The sequence below is a fragment of the Oscarella lobularis genome, chromosome 14 (genome assembly GCF_947507565.1).
Source record: "Oscarella lobularis chromosome 14, ooOscLobu1.1, whole genome shotgun sequence".
In the NCBI taxonomy this organism is placed as follows: domain Eukaryota; kingdom Metazoa; phylum Porifera; class Homoscleromorpha; order Homosclerophorida; family Oscarellidae; genus Oscarella; species Oscarella lobularis.
Window position 1 is genome coordinate 850375 of NC_089188.1, and position 17004 is coordinate 867378.

General features: G+C 44.3%; 5 protein-coding genes and 1 long non-coding RNA gene across 15 annotated transcripts; 1 reads left to right on the forward strand and 5 right to left on the reverse strand.

Annotated features, from left to right (window-relative positions):
- Positions 1 to 245: 245 nt before the first annotated feature.
- Positions 246 to 5858, reverse strand: LOC136195245 (uncharacterized). 3 transcript variants are annotated; one of them, XM_065984540.1, is made up of 10 exons: positions 3170 to 3308; positions 2980 to 3108; positions 2216 to 2920; positions 1958 to 2017; positions 1850 to 1906; positions 1772 to 1800; positions 1473 to 1716; positions 1198 to 1407; positions 988 to 1146; positions 246 to 929 (listed from the first exon to the last, which is right to left on the reverse strand). In XM_065984540.1, the coding sequence occupies exons 4-10, from the start codon at positions 2013 to 2015 to the stop codon at positions 271 to 273; spliced, it is 1416 nt and encodes a 471-aa protein (XP_065840612.1). In that variant the 5' UTR covers positions 2016 to 2017; positions 2216 to 2920; positions 2980 to 3108; positions 3170 to 3308; the 3' UTR covers positions 246 to 270. The 3 variants fall into 3 exon arrangements, with proteins under 3 accessions (XP_065840612.1, XP_065840613.1, XP_065840614.1); XM_065984541.1 differs by having other exon boundaries at positions 2216 to 2694; positions 2745 to 2920; positions 2980 to 3308; XM_065984542.1 differs by lacking the exons at positions 2216 to 2920; positions 2980 to 3108; positions 3170 to 3308 and adding an exon at positions 5800 to 5858.
- Positions 3689 to 5718, reverse strand: LOC136195244 (uncharacterized). The gene is made up of 8 exons (XM_065984539.1): positions 5701 to 5718; positions 5451 to 5513; positions 5343 to 5399; positions 5265 to 5293; positions 4970 to 5213; positions 4695 to 4904; positions 4485 to 4643; positions 3689 to 4427 (listed from the first exon to the last, which is right to left on the reverse strand). The coding sequence occupies exons 2-8, from the start codon at positions 5509 to 5511 to the stop codon at positions 3757 to 3759; spliced, it is 1431 nt and encodes a 476-aa protein (XP_065840611.1). The 5' UTR covers positions 5512 to 5513; positions 5701 to 5718; the 3' UTR covers positions 3689 to 3756.
- A 350-nt stretch (positions 5859 to 6208) lies between the features above and the next one.
- On the reverse strand, positions 6209 to 6689 carry LOC136195551 (uncharacterized). Its single transcript, XR_010671914.1, has 3 exons — positions 6604 to 6689; positions 6339 to 6505; positions 6209 to 6283 (listed from the first exon to the last, which is right to left on the reverse strand). It is a non-coding gene; the product is annotated as an uncharacterized lncRNA (long non-coding RNA).
- Positions 6690 to 7085: 396 nt separating this feature from the next.
- LOC136195553 (protein white-like) lies at positions 7086 to 10606 on the reverse strand. 3 transcript variants are annotated; one of them, XM_065984899.1, is made up of 17 exons: positions 10420 to 10606; positions 9825 to 10362; positions 9718 to 9766; positions 9456 to 9645; positions 9236 to 9406; positions 8845 to 9186; positions 8693 to 8791; positions 8587 to 8630; positions 8431 to 8536; positions 8238 to 8369; positions 8093 to 8185; positions 7982 to 8039; positions 7854 to 7931; positions 7612 to 7723; positions 7462 to 7556; positions 7332 to 7402; positions 7086 to 7275 (listed from the first exon to the last, which is right to left on the reverse strand). In XM_065984899.1, exons 2-17 carry the CDS (start codon positions 10033 to 10035, stop codon positions 7171 to 7173), a joined length of 1956 nt encoding a protein of 651 aa, XP_065840971.1. In that variant the 5' UTR covers positions 10036 to 10362; positions 10420 to 10606; the 3' UTR covers positions 7086 to 7170. The 3 variants fall into 3 exon arrangements, with proteins under 3 accessions (XP_065840971.1, XP_065840969.1, XP_065840970.1); XM_065984897.1 differs by having other exon boundaries at positions 10416 to 10606; XM_065984898.1 differs by having other exon boundaries at positions 10412 to 10606.
- Positions 7658 to 16975, reverse strand: LOC136195555 (protein white-like). 6 transcript variants are annotated; one of them, XM_065984902.1, is made up of 19 exons: positions 16871 to 16975; positions 16591 to 16821; positions 16354 to 16473; positions 15650 to 16243; positions 15542 to 15590; positions 15287 to 15476; positions 15067 to 15237; positions 14680 to 15021; positions 14529 to 14624; positions 14428 to 14471; positions 14275 to 14380; positions 14080 to 14211; positions 13920 to 14012; positions 13812 to 13869; positions 13684 to 13761; positions 13526 to 13625; positions 13380 to 13474; positions 13189 to 13259; positions 12956 to 13133 (listed from the first exon to the last, which is right to left on the reverse strand). In XM_065984902.1, the coding sequence occupies exons 4-19, from the start codon at positions 15693 to 15695 to the stop codon at positions 13029 to 13031; spliced, it is 1776 nt and encodes a 591-aa protein (XP_065840974.1). In that variant the 5' UTR covers positions 15696 to 16243; positions 16354 to 16473; positions 16591 to 16821; positions 16871 to 16975; the 3' UTR covers positions 12956 to 13028. The 6 variants fall into 6 exon arrangements, 4 of the variants coding, with proteins under 4 accessions (XP_065840974.1, XP_065840973.1, XP_065840975.1 ...); XM_065984901.1 differs by having other exon boundaries at positions 15650 to 16285; XM_065984903.1 differs by having other exon boundaries at positions 15287 to 15590; positions 15650 to 16285.
- On the forward strand, positions 11280 to 12508 carry LOC136195112 (carbohydrate sulfotransferase 9-like). The gene is made up of 3 exons (XM_065984378.1): positions 11280 to 11345; positions 11413 to 11442; positions 11496 to 12508. The coding sequence occupies exons 2-3, from the start codon at positions 11427 to 11429 to the stop codon at positions 12473 to 12475; spliced, it is 996 nt and encodes a 331-aa protein (XP_065840450.1). The 5' UTR covers positions 11280 to 11345; positions 11413 to 11426; the 3' UTR covers positions 12476 to 12508.
- Positions 16976 to 17004: the final 29 nt, after the last annotated feature.

A 17004-nucleotide genomic window follows, 5' to 3' on the forward strand; every position in this document is an offset into this window, starting at 1 on the left:
AATAGTAAATTTTACTTATCCTCTCTGTGCACGCGAAGCAGCATCAACAACGCCGCTTAGTAAAAGACTAGAGGCAGGGTTGAAATTTAATGACGTGCCTTGTGCAATACACTACCAAAGTCAGCTGCTCAATTAGTAAATGCAGTGAGTTTGTCAGAAGCTGCGCACGCACTGCAGCTATTCCATCAATACTACAGCAGCATTGACTCAACCACAACTTTATCATTAATTAATCAACTAACTAAAGGGTAAAAAAAATACAAAAACACACTAAGCTGAGTCAATCGAAGAAATCATCTTTGAAACCAGTTTGTCGTCGTTTTGCTCTCGTATCAGCTCATTTCGACTCCCTCGGCCAAAAATGTCCTCATTAACATAAGGAGGGTAACGAACATCCCCACACCTGCCGCTCCAATCGAAATCAATGACAGAAATGCTACTGTCTGGCAGAACAAGAATGTTCTCGGAACGAAAATCTCCATGGACAAAACCTTGTCCATGGATTGCGGTAATAGCAGCTTGAATGTTACGCTTTATGGCTTGTAAATCAAAAGCGCCTTTTTTGGCCGGAACTGTTGAGAGGCGTACTCCTTCGATTTTCTCCATTACGACGACGCGCGACGAAATTGCAGCGAGAGAACGCTTATCCACCTCATACAGCTTGGGCGCAAAGCCTTTGTCGGCACAAAACTTGTGCACGGCTGTGCCATATCGCTTTTCCCTTGTGAACTTCACGATCACGCCTTCCCCATTCCATTGAGCATCGAATACGCCTCGTTTCAAGTGCGCGTCGTATTCAACGTTGACCTTGTCGCCGATCGCAGTCAGCCACGGAAAAGTGGCAGGTGATTTGCCTTCTTGATACGCCATACTTCTCATGGCCTTTTCGAGGCAAAGCAAATGGAGGCCTATATTTTCGCCATTAGCACCTGTAACAAATTATACAATGACACGGCTGTTTAGTTTTTTCTTAGTTGAGACCCATACCAATCACGGAAAACCGCGACAAGCTTCGCATCGCCATGCCGCCATCTTTTGCAAGCGATGCTGCGCCATGCAGTTCCCATTCCCTTCCTCTTATCTGCAACAGAAAGCAAGGAAATGGGAAGCGCTTTATTCGCCCGTTCATTTTCAAAAAGCGATATCCTTAAAAAAACACATTACAAGTAAAACAACAAGAAACATGATGCATAATACGCCTGGCATTTTGGAGCGCCGCATTCCATAACTCGGCACCTGAACTCCTCTTGATTTCAAAAAGAAGAGTCGGCGTTAGCGTCTTCTTATCCAACACCGCAATATGTGCACGTGCAGGTGGTTGACCGTCTGGCATCTCTATCTTAAACTCCGTTTCGACTTTGAATTCATCACCGTCAAAAAATTTCTCAAAAAATGAGTACAGTTCATCTATTTACAAGAAAAGAAAAGCAGAAATTTTAATTTCAATATTCATTGCTCAAGTAAAACTTGACCTCTCAGACGAAACTCTAAGCTGGCGTCATGACACTTGTCCACGATGCCCAACAGGGACAGAAAAAGATCATTACACGTCTTCGACGGGAATTCCTCTTTTGAGTAATGCTCTTCCACGAATGAAAAAACTTCTTTTGATAGAATTGCAGGATGGAGCCCCAGCTGTAGATCAAGCTCTTTAAACGCTGTCACCGCATTCTCAGAATCTAAAGAACTGGCGGAAGCTGAAGACGTCAAGTGAGACTGCGAAAAAAACTCAAAATCTAAAACGTCAACGCGCCCGTGTGCCCAAACGTACATAAGCATCTTCAGACAATGCTGCTTTTTCTAAAAAAACATTGCCGAATCAATAAATGCAGTAAAACGAAAAACTTACGGCCTGCAGTGAACCCCCCTATCTTTGGCGTTTGTGCGGCGTCGCCGGTATGAGTCGCTGTAACAAAACTACTGCTACTGTCCCGGATGCTTAGATTGATTAATGTACCTCGGCGCTTTCCGTTCGATCCGCCGCAGGATCTTGGTCGCTTTTTAGGAGTAGACATATCTAAAACAGACACTTGATGCGCTGATAAATAGCTCGACTAGCTAGATCTTCGACGTCGCCGTGACGCTGTTAGCATCGAAAACAGGTAGTAGTTTTACATGCGACGTCGAAAAGTCGATCCAGAGCGTTAAGGAAAAGAGAGTATAGCGCCTTATGTAAAAGCCCTTTGGCTTCTAAGACACTGGAGAACTGCCTTACTGAAAGAACAGCCGACTGACGAAAGGAGACAATCAGGTTACACAACGAGCAATAGGTCCCGGTTATTGGGAATAAATGTCCTCTCTCTGTGTCTCCAGAGCGTTGACAGAAATTACGAAAAATCGAAACCAGTTTAGAATTGGGCTAGAAATCTCTCTTTTTTAAATAGGTAGTGGCAGCGGCAGTGGCAGCAGCCCGGGTCTTTGGCACGGCGTAGTGAGAACCCAGAACTTTGTTGAGAGACGGTTTTTTTCTTTAATTGTGGCAGAGACGACGTCTTCAGTCTTTTTGGGATAGTCGCCGGACGGGCTAGGTGATCTGAACGCCTCATCGACGACGGTACACGCCGCTAATGTTGCTTCCAGCAGACCGCCGCTGCTTCCTCGCAAGTAGAATTGCGATGAGTACAAAGCATATTAGAACAACGAGGCCCATAATAGAAAACCCAACGTAAAGCCCCATGTTTGGGCCACCCGGTTCTGTGAAAAGAGTGACACTGAAACTCTAAATCTGCCTTTCTCGCATGTACCTGTATCGACGTTTCCACGAAATTGATCTCTTTTTTTTCAGTCGATATTATGGCCTGCGTTTTTCTGTGACAAGTGTTGGCTGTTGGTTCTCGGCAGGTTCCGTTATTTGATCACGTATTCGGTCACAAACTGACGGCGTATTTGAATAGAATACGGCCTCTGCCGTTTTCCAAGCCTGAATAAAAATACTTGCTGATTATACGCATTGCGAAGTTGGTAGAAAACGAAACAAACCTAACGTGTTGTGGCCATCACAGATTTCACAATGAACCTGATAGCATTATTCGGTGACTGCGTTGATGAAGTAAACGTTGTGACCGCTGGAGTCGTCACTTTCGGAGTCCATTTTTCTCGTAAAAGTACCTAATCGATTCTGTTACGCCTTCCTGTGCCATTTTCGTTATTTCTTCTTGTTCTTCAGTACGATTTTCGACGCAATGTTTCTTCGCCGGATGTCCCGACGTCTTCCCGTCAATTTCGACGACGTCTCTTTTTATGCCTGCCATTCTTGCAAGCCAAAGACTTTTTAAAAGCTCTGGAAAGTCCTTGCCAGTCGTAAAGGACTGCCAATGCTGGGTTTTTGTTCGGAAGTTCGCCAAGAATACGGGAGCTAGCAGTAAACGAAGTCCCGAATGCGCCGAAGCGGCGAACACGCTCACGTGAGCGGCTCACGTGAACTGAAGAAAAGTTGCCTAAGGCAACACCAAAAAAGGAAACAACATTTTAGGCTAATTATTAATTAATAGTAAATTTTACTTATCCTCTCTGTGCACGCGAAGCAGCATCAACAACGCCGCTTAGTAAAAGACTAGAGGCAGGGTTGAAATTTAATGACGTGCCTTGTGCAATACACTACCAACGTCAGCTGCTCAATTAGTAAATGCAGTGAGTTTGTCAGAAGCTGCGCACGCACTGCAGCTATTCCATCAATACCACAGCAGCATTGACTCAACCACAACTTTATCATTAATTAATCAACTAACTAAAGGGTAACAAAAATACAAAAACACACTAAGCTGAGTCAATCAAAGAAAGCATCTTTGAAACCAGTTCGTCGTCGTTTTGCTCTAGTATCAGCTCATTTCGACTCCCTCGGCCAAAAATGTCCTCATTAACATAAGGAGGGTAACGAACATCCCCACACCTGCCGCTCCAATCGAAATCAATGACAGAAATGCTACTGTCTGGCAGAACAAGAATGTTCTCGGAACGAAAATCTCCATGGACAAAACCTTGCCCATGGATTGCGGTAATAGCAGCTTGAATGTTACGCTTTATGGCTTGTAAATCAAAAGCGCCTTTTTTGGCCGGAACTGTTGAGAGGCGTACTCCTTCAATTTTCTCCATTACGACGACGCGCGACGAAATCGCAGCGAGAGAACGCTTATCCACCTCATACAGCTTGGGCGCAAAGCCTTTGTCGGCACAAAACTTGTGCACGGCTGTGCCATATCGCTTTTCCCTTGTGAACTTCACGATCACGCCTTCCCCATTCCATTGAGCATCAAATACGCCTCGTTTCAAGTGCGCGTCGTATTCAACGTTGACCTTGTCGCCGATCGCAGTCAGCCACGGAAAAGCGGCAGGTGATTTGCCTTCTTGATACGTCATACTTCTCATGGCCTTTTCGAGGCAAAGCAAATTGAGGCCTATAAGGAAGCCTATATTTCCGCCATCAGCACCTGTAACAAATTGTACAATGACACGGCTGTTTAGTTTTTTCTTAGTTGAGACCATACCAATCACGGAAAACCGAGACAAGCTTCGCATCGCCATGCCGCCATCTTTTGTAAGCGATGCTGCGCCATGCAGTTCCCATTCCCTTCCTCTTATCTGCAACAGAAAGCAAGGAAATGGGAAGCGCTTTATTCGCCCGTTCATTTTCAAAAAGCGATATCCTTAGCAGAACACATTATAAGTAAAACAACAAGAAACATGATGCATAGTACCCCTGGCATTTTGGATCGCCGCATTCTCTAACTTGGCGCCTGAATTCCTCTTGATTTCAAAAAGAAGAATCGGCGTTTGCGTCTTCTTATCCAACACCGCAAAATCTGCACGTGCATCTGGTTGACCGTCTGGCATCTCTATCTTAAACTCCTTTTCGACGTCGAACTCATCACCGTCAAAATATTTCTTAAAAAAGAAGTACAGTTGATCTATTTACAAGAAAAGAAAAGAAGAAATTTTAATTTCAATATTCATTGCTCAAGTAAAACTTGACCTCTCAGAAGATACTCTAAGCTGGAGTCATGATACTTGTCCACGACGCCCAACAGGGACAGAAAAAGATCATTACACGTCTTCGACGGGAATCCCTCTTTTGAGTAATGCGCTTCCACGAATGAATAAATTTCTTTTGATAGTACGGCGGGATGGAGCCCCAGCTGTAGATCAAGCTCTTTAAACGCTGTCACCGCATTCTCAGAATCTAAAGATCTGGCGGAAGCTGAAGGCGTCAAGTGAGACTGCGAAAAAAACTTAAAATCTAAAACGTCCATATATGTGCCCAAACTTACATAAGCATCAGCAGACAATGCTGCTTTTTCTAAAAAAACATTGCTGAATCAATAAATGCAGTAAAACGAAAAACTTACGGCCTGCAGTCAACCCCCCTATCTTTGGCGTGTGTGCGGCGTCGCCGGTATGAGTCGCTGTAACAAAACTACTGCTACTGTCCCGGATGCTTAGATTGATTCATGTACCTCGGCGCTTTCTTTTCGATCCGCCGCGGGATCTTGGTCGCTTTTTAGGAGGAGTAGACATATCTAAAACAGACACTTCATGCGCTGAGAAATAGCTCGACTAGCTAGATCTTCGACGTCGCCGTGACGTTGTCAGCATCGAAAACAGGGTCGTTTACAAATAATGCACTAGAGGGACTGATCGAGATCGTCGCACAACGCCACAGGTACATTGCGTGACAACCTACGCGACGCCGACAGGTAGTTTTACATGCGACGTCGAAAATTCGATCCAGAGCGTTAATGAAAAGAGAGTAGACGCCTTATATGAAAGCCCTGTGGCTTCTAAGACACTGGAGAACTGCCTTACCGAAAGAACAGCCGACTGACGAAACGAGACAATCAGGTTACACAACGAGAAATAGGTCCCGGTTATTGATTAGCCCCGGATTATATGTCCTCTCTCTGTGTCTCCAGGCCAATCTACTGCAAAACGTTCTCTTTGCTGCGACGCTAATCATCTGGATATCCGCAACGTTTTCACCAAAGGAGAAGCCAGTGCTCTAGCCGAAATCAAGAGCGAGATTACAGTAGAATACCACGATGACTGACCGTTGCATTGATTGGATTGTTTTTTCGTAGTTAGTACCACTGTAGTGTACATACTTTCCCAAAAGGAAACGGTTTACATGTGATAATCGATGACGTACACAATTGACACAGAAAGACAACACAGAGAGATAGAGAGAGGCAGAGAGAGTAATTGTTTGGGCCTCACGTGAGAAGAAGAAAGTTTCTCAGCGGCCGGCGGCAAGCTGGGAAACTTCATACATGCAAGAGGCCAACAGCTTCATCTAGGTGCTCATCAATAATACAGGTCTCAAAAAAGACGCGCACGTCTCCTCTTACTCCGCAGAGGTAGTTGCTAACGTTGAGCTTCTCATTTTGCGAATGAGCACCATCGTCTGAAGAGCCGATGGGAAGCATCATCACGCTCGCGCCCGTTGCCTCTTGGAGGGTAAGCGTAATCGGAATGCTACCTCCTTCGCGCGTCAAATCAGCAGTCTTGTGGTGAACTAAAAAATATATAAATAAAGTTATCATCTCAAATACTTGCACAGCGCTTCTCAAACGTGAACTAGTGGCAAGAGCGCGAAAGCGTGTACGTACGTACCCCTCACGGTGGCTCTTTTTCCCGCTGTGTAGTTGGCATCGCTTGTGTCTCCAAGCCAAGAAAATGCACTTGCTACTGTACTCACTCTGTTTAATTAATGCAATTTTTCAATTTATTAAATCTAAGCTTCTTACGTCACTTCGTTTTCGCTGCCCGTTGAATTATGGACGCTTCTTATGTGAGCTTTCACAAGGTTGGTGACTTTCTGCGGATCCATGTCCAGAACGAGACGGATGGACAAAACAATGACGGTTCTACAATTAATACGCTGTACCGGACAAGTTGTGACTTACATCTATGGTGGCACCATGGCACCAGAGATAATATCTCTGGTTGCACTAGTGCGGGGAAATGGACACTGGAGTGCGCTGGACGTCGGTAAAATAACACAGAAAATTATTTCCAACAACAAAATTTCTGCTTTGAAGCTGCAAACTAGCTCATAAACAAATCAGCACTAAATAAAGAAAAGTTGGTTAAATTCCAACGAGAAAACAACCCGAAAGAATTGTAATAAATAAATATTTGAATAATTAAGAAGACGAAATTGAAAGAAAGCTGTCACTTTTACTTCTCCGCTCTGTACACACGAAAAAGCAGCATCAATAACGCCACTAAATAAAAGGCTAGCAGCAGAAAGAAAAGGCAGCTAATTGCATGATGCATATTGTTCTAAACGACATGTAAGGTAAAGGTATCATTGAAACGTATTCCTAGTGAAAAAGTACCTCATGTAAACCAAATGAAGTAAGGACAATTGATCCATTTTTTAGGCAGCCTACATCTTCTGCTTTGCATGCTGTGTAGACGCAAAAAAAGTTGTAAATGTGAAAATGAAAATAAAAATTTTAGTCTTACTCAGTGGCGGAGAATCGGTCCATTCGTTTATCATAAGCGCTTCAAAGCCATAGAAAAACCAGGAAGTCGATTGAATCCATTTTAAAAAGATCGGTCTAAAAATATCAACACTTTTACAAAAAAAGAGTTCTAAGATTTAAATATTATTACACTGTTCCACGACGAATAAAGAATCCTCCGAAAATAAGAAAGGGAAGATAAGACGTTGGCCCTATCGCTGAAGCGACAAGAGGCGAAGGAGACAACACCGAGATCAAGTATCCTACACAAAAAGGGGTACACTAAGGACGAAGAGGTATAGACAAAAAATCAATAATAGAGTTTCAATGACATGCTTGATCAATCAATTAATTAAAGAATATCTGGCATGCACGTATTGTACTGCTCCTCACCAAACGATGATCCGGTTGATGCTACCAGCAAGCATAAGCCGACAAACGAGAACAGTTTGTCAGAACTGTTGTTGAGTCCTAAATGGGAGAACTGTACCAATTTTATGCAATCGCTAGATTCTGCCAACCTATCATCAGGTACGTGACAATTCCAAAAATAATCACTTGAACGACAACGAACGGTAACTAAATATGATTTCAGAAACTTCGAAGCGTACATAGTGCGACACAGAACTCACATCAACAAGGACTTTGGAGAAGTAGAAGACTGTTGTTCGGTACAAGCGAGCTTTGTGATCTCTCAGAAAAAGAGGCATTTCCAAAGGAAAAGACTAAATTTAAACATAGCAAAAAAATCAATTTCAAATTTGGTATTTAATTAACCTGAAAAACTGATGACACTGAGCTAATTGATAGCTGCATAATTACAAACCACAGAGCAGACGAAATCTTATGCACCCGCTTTTGATCGTAATCGGCTTGAAAATACATCAATCCAACCATTAGCGCGACAATCTGAATTAATTACAAAGCCGCTGCCTAATGTAACATACTCGGGGGCTAATTGTTGAATTACCAAAGCTTGGCCCAATTTGGCTTTCACAAACGCTAAATCTCGAATAACAGAAAGCCAAGCTCTCCACAAGACCCACTGAGTCTGTAGAAGCACAGGAGCCTTGTACCTACAAAGAGCACTTATACCTAAAGACATCGAGAAATGCACGCTGCTGACCATTGACTTCTAAGAGCGTTCTTTGAAAACTCTGTAGCAAAGGCCTAAATATAATACGACTTGTGAAACAGAGTTTCATAGACAGACTGTAAATAATAGATCTAACGTCGTCAGTGCTTCCGGTGCCGGTAGAGTCTGCGTCTTTAATGACGGTCTCCATTGCAGTAATACCTCTTTCGTTTCTCTCAAACGCGTCTGTAATTTGCTATTCGAAAGCCTCAAACATTTTTTATTAATTAATTAAACACGAGCGCGTACCTTAATTCTATCCCTACTTTTGTCCTCCTCTCCAGGAACGACGGCGAGAGTGTGAATGTAAAAATCGGCCGGGTTGTAGTCTTTAGGACACGCGTGACCAAAACGGGCGAAATGGTCTTTCGCGCCGACAGCCGATCCGCAATAGGCGACTCTACCTTCCGCTAGAAGAATAAGTCGATCGAACAAGGCGAAGACATCCGACGACGGCTGATGAATCGTGCATACGATCGTGCAACCGTTCGCCGCCATTTTCTGCAGCACGTGGACAACGGATTTGGCCATAAACGAATCAAGTCCTGATGTCGGCTCGTCGGCAAATAGAATTGATGGATTAGTAAGAACCTGAAGCACACAATCAACCATGCAAATAAACAGGGCAGTGTCGTCTCACTTCGCTGGCAACGGCTAATCGTTTCTTCTCTCCACCCGATATTCCTTTAATTTTACCAAGAATACCAATTTTGGTGTCCTTGCACTTATTCAAACCCATAGCGCCCATCACTTGATTAACTCGCGCCGTGGTGTCTTCTTTAGAATAATCTGATCTCATTCGCAGAGAAGCCTTTATAAAGTATGTATACACAAGATGACGCAATAAGGATCCTACTCACGTGAAAACGCAAATGTTCGTGCACGGTCAAAGTGCCCACAAAGAGATCTTCCTGCTGAACGTAGCCGACAAGGCCACCAAGATTCATTCCAAATACTTCCAATTCATTCAAACGAATGCTTCCGCTTGTGTTCAGGGAAGATGAGTTGTGACCGGACAATACGTTGAGTAAGGTCGTCTTTCCCGAACCACTGGAGGAAGGGAAGAGACACGCAAAATAAATATTCATACACTATGGGTTTCTATATGTCATATTACTGTACCTTGCGCCCATTAGCGCTATCAACTGCCCAGGCTCAGCGATCCCGCTCACTAATTTAACAGCAAACTTAGGACCGTCTAAATGCTATCTTCTCCCCAAAAAATTTACCGTTTTTCAGTACGTGTTTTTCCTGTCCTTGTTTGACTCCTCTCATGCGTTCGCACAAAGACGGCGACGATTGGGCAACGGCACTGACGTTCGTCCACGAAAGCGTCGTCTTGACGGCCGGCGCAGGCAGTTCCATTTCACTCTGTTCTTCAAGCTGGCGAATCAGTTCGGAGTGAAGCTCAAAGTCGGGCGATAAGGAGAGCAGTTCCATTGGTCGTTCGTTGCATTCGATCAGTCGCACTGAGGTCCTCAGTTCGTTTCGAGGGAATTTATTATAGGACGGTCCTCAATATTAAATTATTCAGTAGCTCGCGGGCGCGGAGGGGAAGTGAAGGAAGTATAACGGCAGGATATTAAAAAAGTGGTTCGTGACGTATAGGACGTTCCACTGCAAAAAAATGTCAGGCGACGTGGGTTCCGGAGGACGCTAGCGTATTTTCGCGGACGTTAGCACTAGGAAGAGGCTCATTCAAGCGATTCCACAGTGCGTGCCGCCAAGTGGTATACGACTTTCAGGAGATCGGAGATTTCGGTTGCTCTGAAAAGAACGCCGCTCGTAAATGATTATCTACAGCGAGAATCCTTACGTACGTACGGTAGACAACGTCTCAGCAAAAGCGCTCTTTTCTTCTCATCACATTTAGTCAGTCAAGTGCTTGATCGAAAGAGATTGAGGCCCGCAACGTCGCAATCTGCTCGGATTCCGGGTCAATGACCAACATTACCGGTTGTGGAGCCCCCGTTTGAGACAACGAACTGATTGCCGAATATAGCTAGCTACGGCCACTGTCCCGGATGCCGTAGATGCTAATTAAAAATCCCCAATACGGAGCTTTGCTTCTAACTGTTTATTAATAGCACAAAATGCACTTTTTTCAAACTCATGGTACCCATAAGCCAAATGCATCCCAGACGTTTTCATTTCCGATTCCCCTGAAAATTAGATTTGTCAGTACACGTATCGACGCTCGAGGAGGAGCGCCCACTCACCAAGTCCACGCCTATTGATACTGTCTAAAAACGTTTCAAACAACTTGAAGGCCGTTCCCTCGCCCCACAATCTCAGTGATTCCATAAAAGCCTAATTAAAAGTATCAATGTTTCATGTTGATTGTTTTGTTTGTTTTGTGCACTTCTTTTTGTCAAATTTGATTTATTTTAGCCCTTGATTTCAATAGATTGGCTGTTCGTTTCGTATTTGTAGAAATTTCATTTTCGCTTCACTGACAGAAACTGCGCCAGTCTCGGCCATTTCAGCCAAATTTCCCTGATTCGCTCTTGCATTGCTTAGTATAGCTAAGTCGGTGCCCTAAGAACTTCGCTATAGCAATTTCACAGGACATACGGGAAATCCAGAAAAAGTTTGCTTGCTGTAATGCGACTAGGGCCTAAAAACCAGGGCCTAAAAACCGAGAAGTTGTCTAACGTGCGCTAATACGTCGCCTTTTTTTGTCGCGAATTGCAACAAAGAAAGCGTGCAACACCTTCCATTGACGTGAGAAGGTTAGGATATTGTGCTTGGTATGTTATAGCGTAAAATAAGGCCCGTAAGACGTATGTTTATCTTCTTTGTCTTCTCGGTTTTTAGCCCATAGTGCTGAGATGCGGATCGCCTACTGTAAGTTAGCTCTCACACCAAAAGGCTAATATAGCATAATGATCCTTCGATAGGTGTTGCTTTTGTAGCAGCAGCAGCAATATCCCTTCAACTCCTCGTTTATCAATTTCGACTTCATAGCAGCCACCTTCGCATTAGATCTACTACGATTGACAACAGCATAGTCGCATCTAAATCTACACCCACTAAAGCCAAATTAAAAGCCACCGTGACTCGAGTCGAACGTCGCTTTCGCGAGAGAAAGCAATGGGCTGAAAGCGCATGCAAACAGTTTCAGTCGGATCGACAACTTCGACGCCAGTTTCCTTCTAATCCGCGGGACACTTACTCGCGCCTGTACGTCGATGACAAGCATAAACTGATCTACTGTGCCGTACAAAAAGCGGGCTGTTCGTCGTGGAAATCGCTCGTCCTAGTGCTGACCGGAAAATATCCGAATCTCGAGAGTATAAAGCCCGAGGGCATACACGTATACAGACAGTACAACTACTTGCAAAACTCCGCTTCAGCGGAAGAGATTCAGGAAAAGCTACGCACCTATACGAAGGTCATGGTGCACAGGGAACCGCTTGATCGATTTATGTCTGCCTATACGAATAAATTCGTTCGAGGTGACCCGGGATTTCTTTGGACAATAGGACGAAAAATTCTGCGTGAACGGGGTGGTTTGAGCGAGGAGCAAATCATGACTGGTCGAGGAGTGCGATTCGACGAGTTCGCTTCCTACGTTGCGAAGTACGCCGCTCCCTCGAGCGTAAACCGTCATTGGCGGCCTGCTTCTGTCTTGTGCGAACCGTGTCTAATACGCTACGATTTTTACGCTTCGACTGGCACGCTTGATGAAGATACCGACTTCATCTTGAATGCTATTGGGGCACCTAAAGGGCTACGAGTACCCCATAAAAATCCGTCTTCTGACAAGCCGGATCTTACTGAGAGCCTAAGGAGCGTGAGTGCAGAGGTGCGAGGCCAACTGTTAGATTTATATAAGCTTGACTACCTCCTATTTAATTACAGCATGCCAACCTTTTAAATTTTTTCAGAAATAGTTTACCTTTTCTCCTCACTTGCCCACTCACGATTCCGGCCTTGAGTCCATACGGGCACACAGACGACTTCGCTGTCAGCTAGCTGTCCGTGTGAGAGAGAACTCGACGTTCTGGGTACTCCGACCGTGGATCCATCCGTTATGACGCAAAGAACTCGGCGTGACGAGCCACCGCTGAGGATGAATCGATCAGCAGAGAAGTAATAAGTGTGGGTGTAGGAGGCAAGACGTCCTCAGATCTCTAGACCCCAAAAAAAGACATACACGTACGGGGTAATCCTGACCTCGGACAAAATACTGTGACTAAAATTATTTAATTAATTAATTCCTTCGACCAAACAATCAGTAGCGACTTTACGTAGCCACAACCGGATTCTTTGCACTGCCACCGTTTATATGAAGAAACTGCCGGTTGCACGCTCATTGACTCTTGAGAACACCCCTAACAGCGGACAAGTCGGAGCCTCACTTCTAACTGTTTATTAATAATAATTGATTAATTAAATAATTGCACGAAGTTAAAGGGAATCTGTCACTTTTACTTCTCCGCTCTGTGCACGCGAAGCAGCAGTATCAATAACCCTGCTAAATAAAAGACTAGCAGCAGAGAGAAAAGGCAGATAATAGCTCGATGCATATTATCCTAAATCACGTATAAGATATCGTTCAAGTGTATTACTACGCGCAAAAAAAATTACCTCATGTAAATCGAATGAAGTAAGGACAATTGATCCATTTTTTAGGCAGCCAACATCTTCTGCTTTGCATGCTACAAGTGAAAAAATATTAATTGAAATGATCACGTTTTACATCACTAATTCTCAATGAAATTTTGAAAACAGAACAAAATTTTTTTGAAAGTTGTAGATATTAATTAAACTAGTCTTACTCAGTAGTGGAGAATCGGTCCATTCGTTTATCATAAGTGCTTCATAACCATAGAAAAACCAGGAAGTCACTTGAATCCATTGAAAAAAGACGGGTCTAAAGATGTTACAAATCAAAACCTAACGCTAGTATCAATATTATTTTTACACTGCTCCACGACGAATAAAGAATCCTCCAAAAATAAGAAAAGGAAGATAGGACGTTGGCCCTACAAGAGGCGATGGAGACAACACTGAGATCAAGTATCCTATACAGACCAGCATGTGCCCAAGAGAGACCTCAGTGGCATGTGTATTGCTCCTCACCAAATGACGATCCGGTTAACGCTATCAGCAAGCATAAGCCGGCAAAGGAGAAGAGTTTGTCAGAACTGTTGTTGAGTCCTATATGCGGGAACTGTGACAAATGAATGCGATTGCTAGTTCGTGCCAACCTATCATTAGGTACGCTATTGTTCCAAACATAATCACTTGAACGACAGCAAAAGGTAACTAAGTTGATTTCAGAAACTTTGAAGCGAACACTACGATATGAACCTCACATCAACCAAGGCTTTGGATAAGTAGAAGATTGTCGTTCGGTACAAGCGAGCTTTGTGATCTCTCAGAAAAAGAGGCACTTCCAAAGGAAAAGACTAAAGAAATTCACAAAGAACCAAACGTAATACATGATTAATCAAAATCAAATTCGGTATTTTTAACCTGAAAAACTGCTGTGACTGAGCTCATTGACAGCTGCATGACTACAAACCACAGAGCGCACGAAATCTTATGCATCCGCTTCTGATCGTAATCGGTTTGAAAGTACAGCAAGCCAACCAATAGCGTGACAATCTGAATCAAAACAAAGCCGCCGCCCAAGGTAACATACAGTACTTGTGCTCATCATTAAATTACCAAAACTTGGCCCAATTTGACTTTCACGAACGCTAAATCTCGAATAACAGAAAGCAAACTTCTCCACAACACCCATTGTATCTGTAGAACAATAGGAGCTTTGTACCTAAAAAAGATTTATAATGACAATGTCGAGAAATGGACGCTGCTGACCATTGACTTCTCAGAGCGCTCTTTGAAAATTTTGTAGTGAAGGCCTACAAATACAAGTTTTTAAAACGAAGTTACATAGACTGTAAATAACTATCTATAACATTCTCAGTGTTTCCTGTACAGTCTGCATCTTTGATTGCGATGTCCTCAGTAGAAGCAGCATCTCTTTCGATTTGCTCAAACGCGTCTGTAATTTCCTATACGAAAGCCTCAACGAGAACGGAACATGCTCTTTCCTTACTCATCGCATACCTTAATTCTATTCCTACTTTCTATCTCGTCTCCAGGAACGATGGCGAGAGTGTGAATGTAAAAATCGGCTGGATTGTAGTCTTGAGGGCACGCGAGACCAAAGCGGCCGAAATGCTCTTTCGCCCCGACAGACGATCCGCAATAGGCGACTCTTCCTTCCGCTAGAAGAATAAGTCGATCGAACAAGGCGAAGACCTCCGACGACGGCTGATGAATCGTGCATATAATCGTGCAACCGCTCGCCGCCATTTTTTGCAGCACGTGGACTACAGATTCGGCCATAAACGAATCGAGCCCTGACGTGGGCTCGTCCGCAAACAGGATCGATGGATTAGTAAGAACCTTGACACACAAATCGACCAAGTACACAGGACGTTCTCGTCTCACCTCGCTGGCAACGGCTAATCGTTTCTTTTCGCCACCCGATATTCCCTTGATTTTACCGGGAATACCGATTTTGGTGTCCTTGGATTTATTCAAACCCATGGTGCTCATAACTTGATTAACTCGGGCCGCGGTGTCTTCCCTAGAATAATCAGATCTCATACGTAGAGAAGCCTTTATGAAAAAAATGACGACGCAATAAGCAGCTCTTTTCTCTCCTCACCTGAAATCGCAAATGTTCGTGCACGGTCAAAGTGCCGACAAATAGATCTTCCTGCTGAACGTAGCCAACAAGACCACCAAGACTCATTCTGAACACTTCGAGTCCGTTCAAAAGAAGGCTTCCGCTCGTGCGAAGAGAAGACGAACTGTGACGGGCCAATACGTTGAGCAAGGTCGTCTTTCCCGATCCACTGAGGAAAAGAAGCGACACGCAAAGTAAATGCTTTGCAAGGCTTCGCGTTGGCACTGTCGTCACCTTGCGCCCATTAGCGCTATCAACTGCCCCGGCTCAGCCATACCGCTCACTTATTGAACAAAAAAGCGTTAGTGAGACTGTCTGAAGGTTGTCTGCCCGACAATTTACCGTTTCTAAGAACGTGTTTTTCCTGTCCCTGTTTGACGCCTCTCATGCGTTCGCACAACGACGGCGACGATTGGGCAACGGCACTGACGTTTGTCCACAAAAGCGCGGTTTTGACGTCTGGCACCGGCAGTTCAGTTCACGCCGTTCTTCAAGCCGGCGAATCAGTTCAGAGTGGAGCTCAAAGTCGGGCGATAGAGAGGGCAGTTCCATGGGAGAGGCAGCGGCGCTGGATTCAGTCGTACTGAGGCGCTCAGCTGTTTTCAGGAGTATATATTGAGTGAGTCTCAATATGGCTATGTAGCCTGGGGGTAGCAACGTAAAGGACGTTCCACTGCAAGTACGTCAAGCGACGTTTGTTTTCTTCATTATGAAAGAACATTTTCGTTCGCCGAGTGGGGACCCCATTTTTGCTTTGAAAAGAACATCGCTTATAAATACTTCGATGTTCAGGTAGGTACGCAGGCGACGTCTAAGGAGGCGCTCTTCTCTTTCTCGTCGCTTTTCGTCGGCCAGTCAGCCGGTCAGTCAGTGCATGTTTGTGTTCGAAAGTAGAAGCAGGTGACGGTCAGACACAGATGACGATTGCATTTGCATCTACATAATTGACAAGAAAACAGCAGCTGACGAGTCGTTAAGCTGCGTCAATGGCCAATGTCATTAATTAAGAACACTGCCGACAGGTAATAGACATAGGTATTCCTCACCGATAATATGACGAAATTCATTGATTGCTGTCCAAATGTATAGCAATGCGATTTTTTCCTCGCCAGGTTTTTCGAGCCAGAACGCCGCCTGATCACGTAATTAATTTATATATAGAAGCGCTAGAAGAAAAGAGAAATATGTTACGAATTAGCTAATGACATGCCCCACTAGTCGTTACTGTATGACCAGTTCTTATCATCAATAGCCAATTTCTAGAAAAGGTTTCTACACTATACCGTTTCTCAATCTCATTCTGCTTCAGGACGCATCCCGCTATCGTCAATTTGCCTCCTTGGCTTATGCTTGAAGGCCGAAGGCGGGACGCTCTTGCACTCCTCGTTGTTTGCATGCGATGCGGTAAGAGCCGAAATGAGAGCAAGGCTTGCGCTCTGGACGTCCAAATAGACGTCGTTGTGAAGCGAGATAGCTCGCTGAACGCTTCTACGTTAGCGAAGGAGCCAATCTCGCTAAAACACCTCTCATCGCACGTACAATTCTGTCTACAATCGCATATACCGATTTTTTTATCAGATTCTCAGCCACAGAGATAGCTTTCAGCGTCAGAAATGACGTTTTCGGTCATCAGCCCCCATCGCGCTTTCTAGCGCACGTTAGTCTCTGTTTCGTACACTCTTTTTTGTACCGATCCT

Bases quoted from the DNA above. Each gene is read 5' to 3' on its own strand.
- LOC136195555 (XM_065984902.1), bottom strand. From the start codon at position 15,695: ATGAGAGGCGTCAAACAGGGACAGGAAAAACACGTTCTTAGAAACG. The intron at 15,238-15,286 runs GTGAGGAGAGAA...TTTTTCATAAAG, and splicing joins ACGAACATTTGCGATTTCAG to GCTTCTCTACGTATGAGATC. The intron at 15,022-15,066 runs GTGAGACGAGAA...TTGTGTGTCAAG, and splicing joins GATTAGCCGTTGCCAGCGAG to GTTCTTACTAATCCATCGAT.
- LOC136195244 (XM_065984539.1), bottom strand. From the start codon at position 5,511: ATGTCTACTCCTCCTAAAAAGCGACCAAGATCCCGCGGCGGATCGAAA. The intron at 5,294-5,342 runs GTAAGTTTTTCG...ATGTTTTTTTAG, and splicing joins AGGGGGGTTGACTGCAGGCC to AAAAAGCAGCATTGTCTGCT. The intron at 4,644-4,694 runs GTACTATGCATC...TGTTCTGCTAAG, and splicing joins GGCGATCCAAAATGCCAGGG to GATATCGCTTTTTGAAAATG.
- LOC136195245 (XM_065984542.1), bottom strand. From the start codon at position 2,015: ATGTCTACTCCTAAAAAGCGACCAAGATCCTGCGGCGGATCGAACGGA. The intron at 1,801-1,849 runs GTAAGTTTTTCG...ATGTTTTTTTAG, and splicing joins AGGGGGGTTCACTGCAGGCC to AAAAAGCAGCATTGTCTGAA. The intron at 930-987 runs GTATGGGTCTCA...AATTTGTTACAG, and splicing joins GTCGCGGTTTTCCGTGATTG to GTGCTAATGGCGAAAATATA.
- LOC136195553 (XM_065984899.1), bottom strand. From the start codon at position 10,035: ATGGAACTGCTCTCCTTATCGCCCGACTTTGAGCTTCACTCCGAACTG. The intron at 9,187-9,235 runs GTGAGACGACAC...TGTGTGCTTCAG, and splicing joins GATTAGCCGTTGCCAGCGAA to GTTCTTACTAATCCATCAAT. The intron at 8,792-8,844 runs GTACGCGCTCGT...GCTTTCGAATAG, and splicing joins AAAGTAGGGATAGAATTAAG to CAAATTACAGACGCGTTTGA.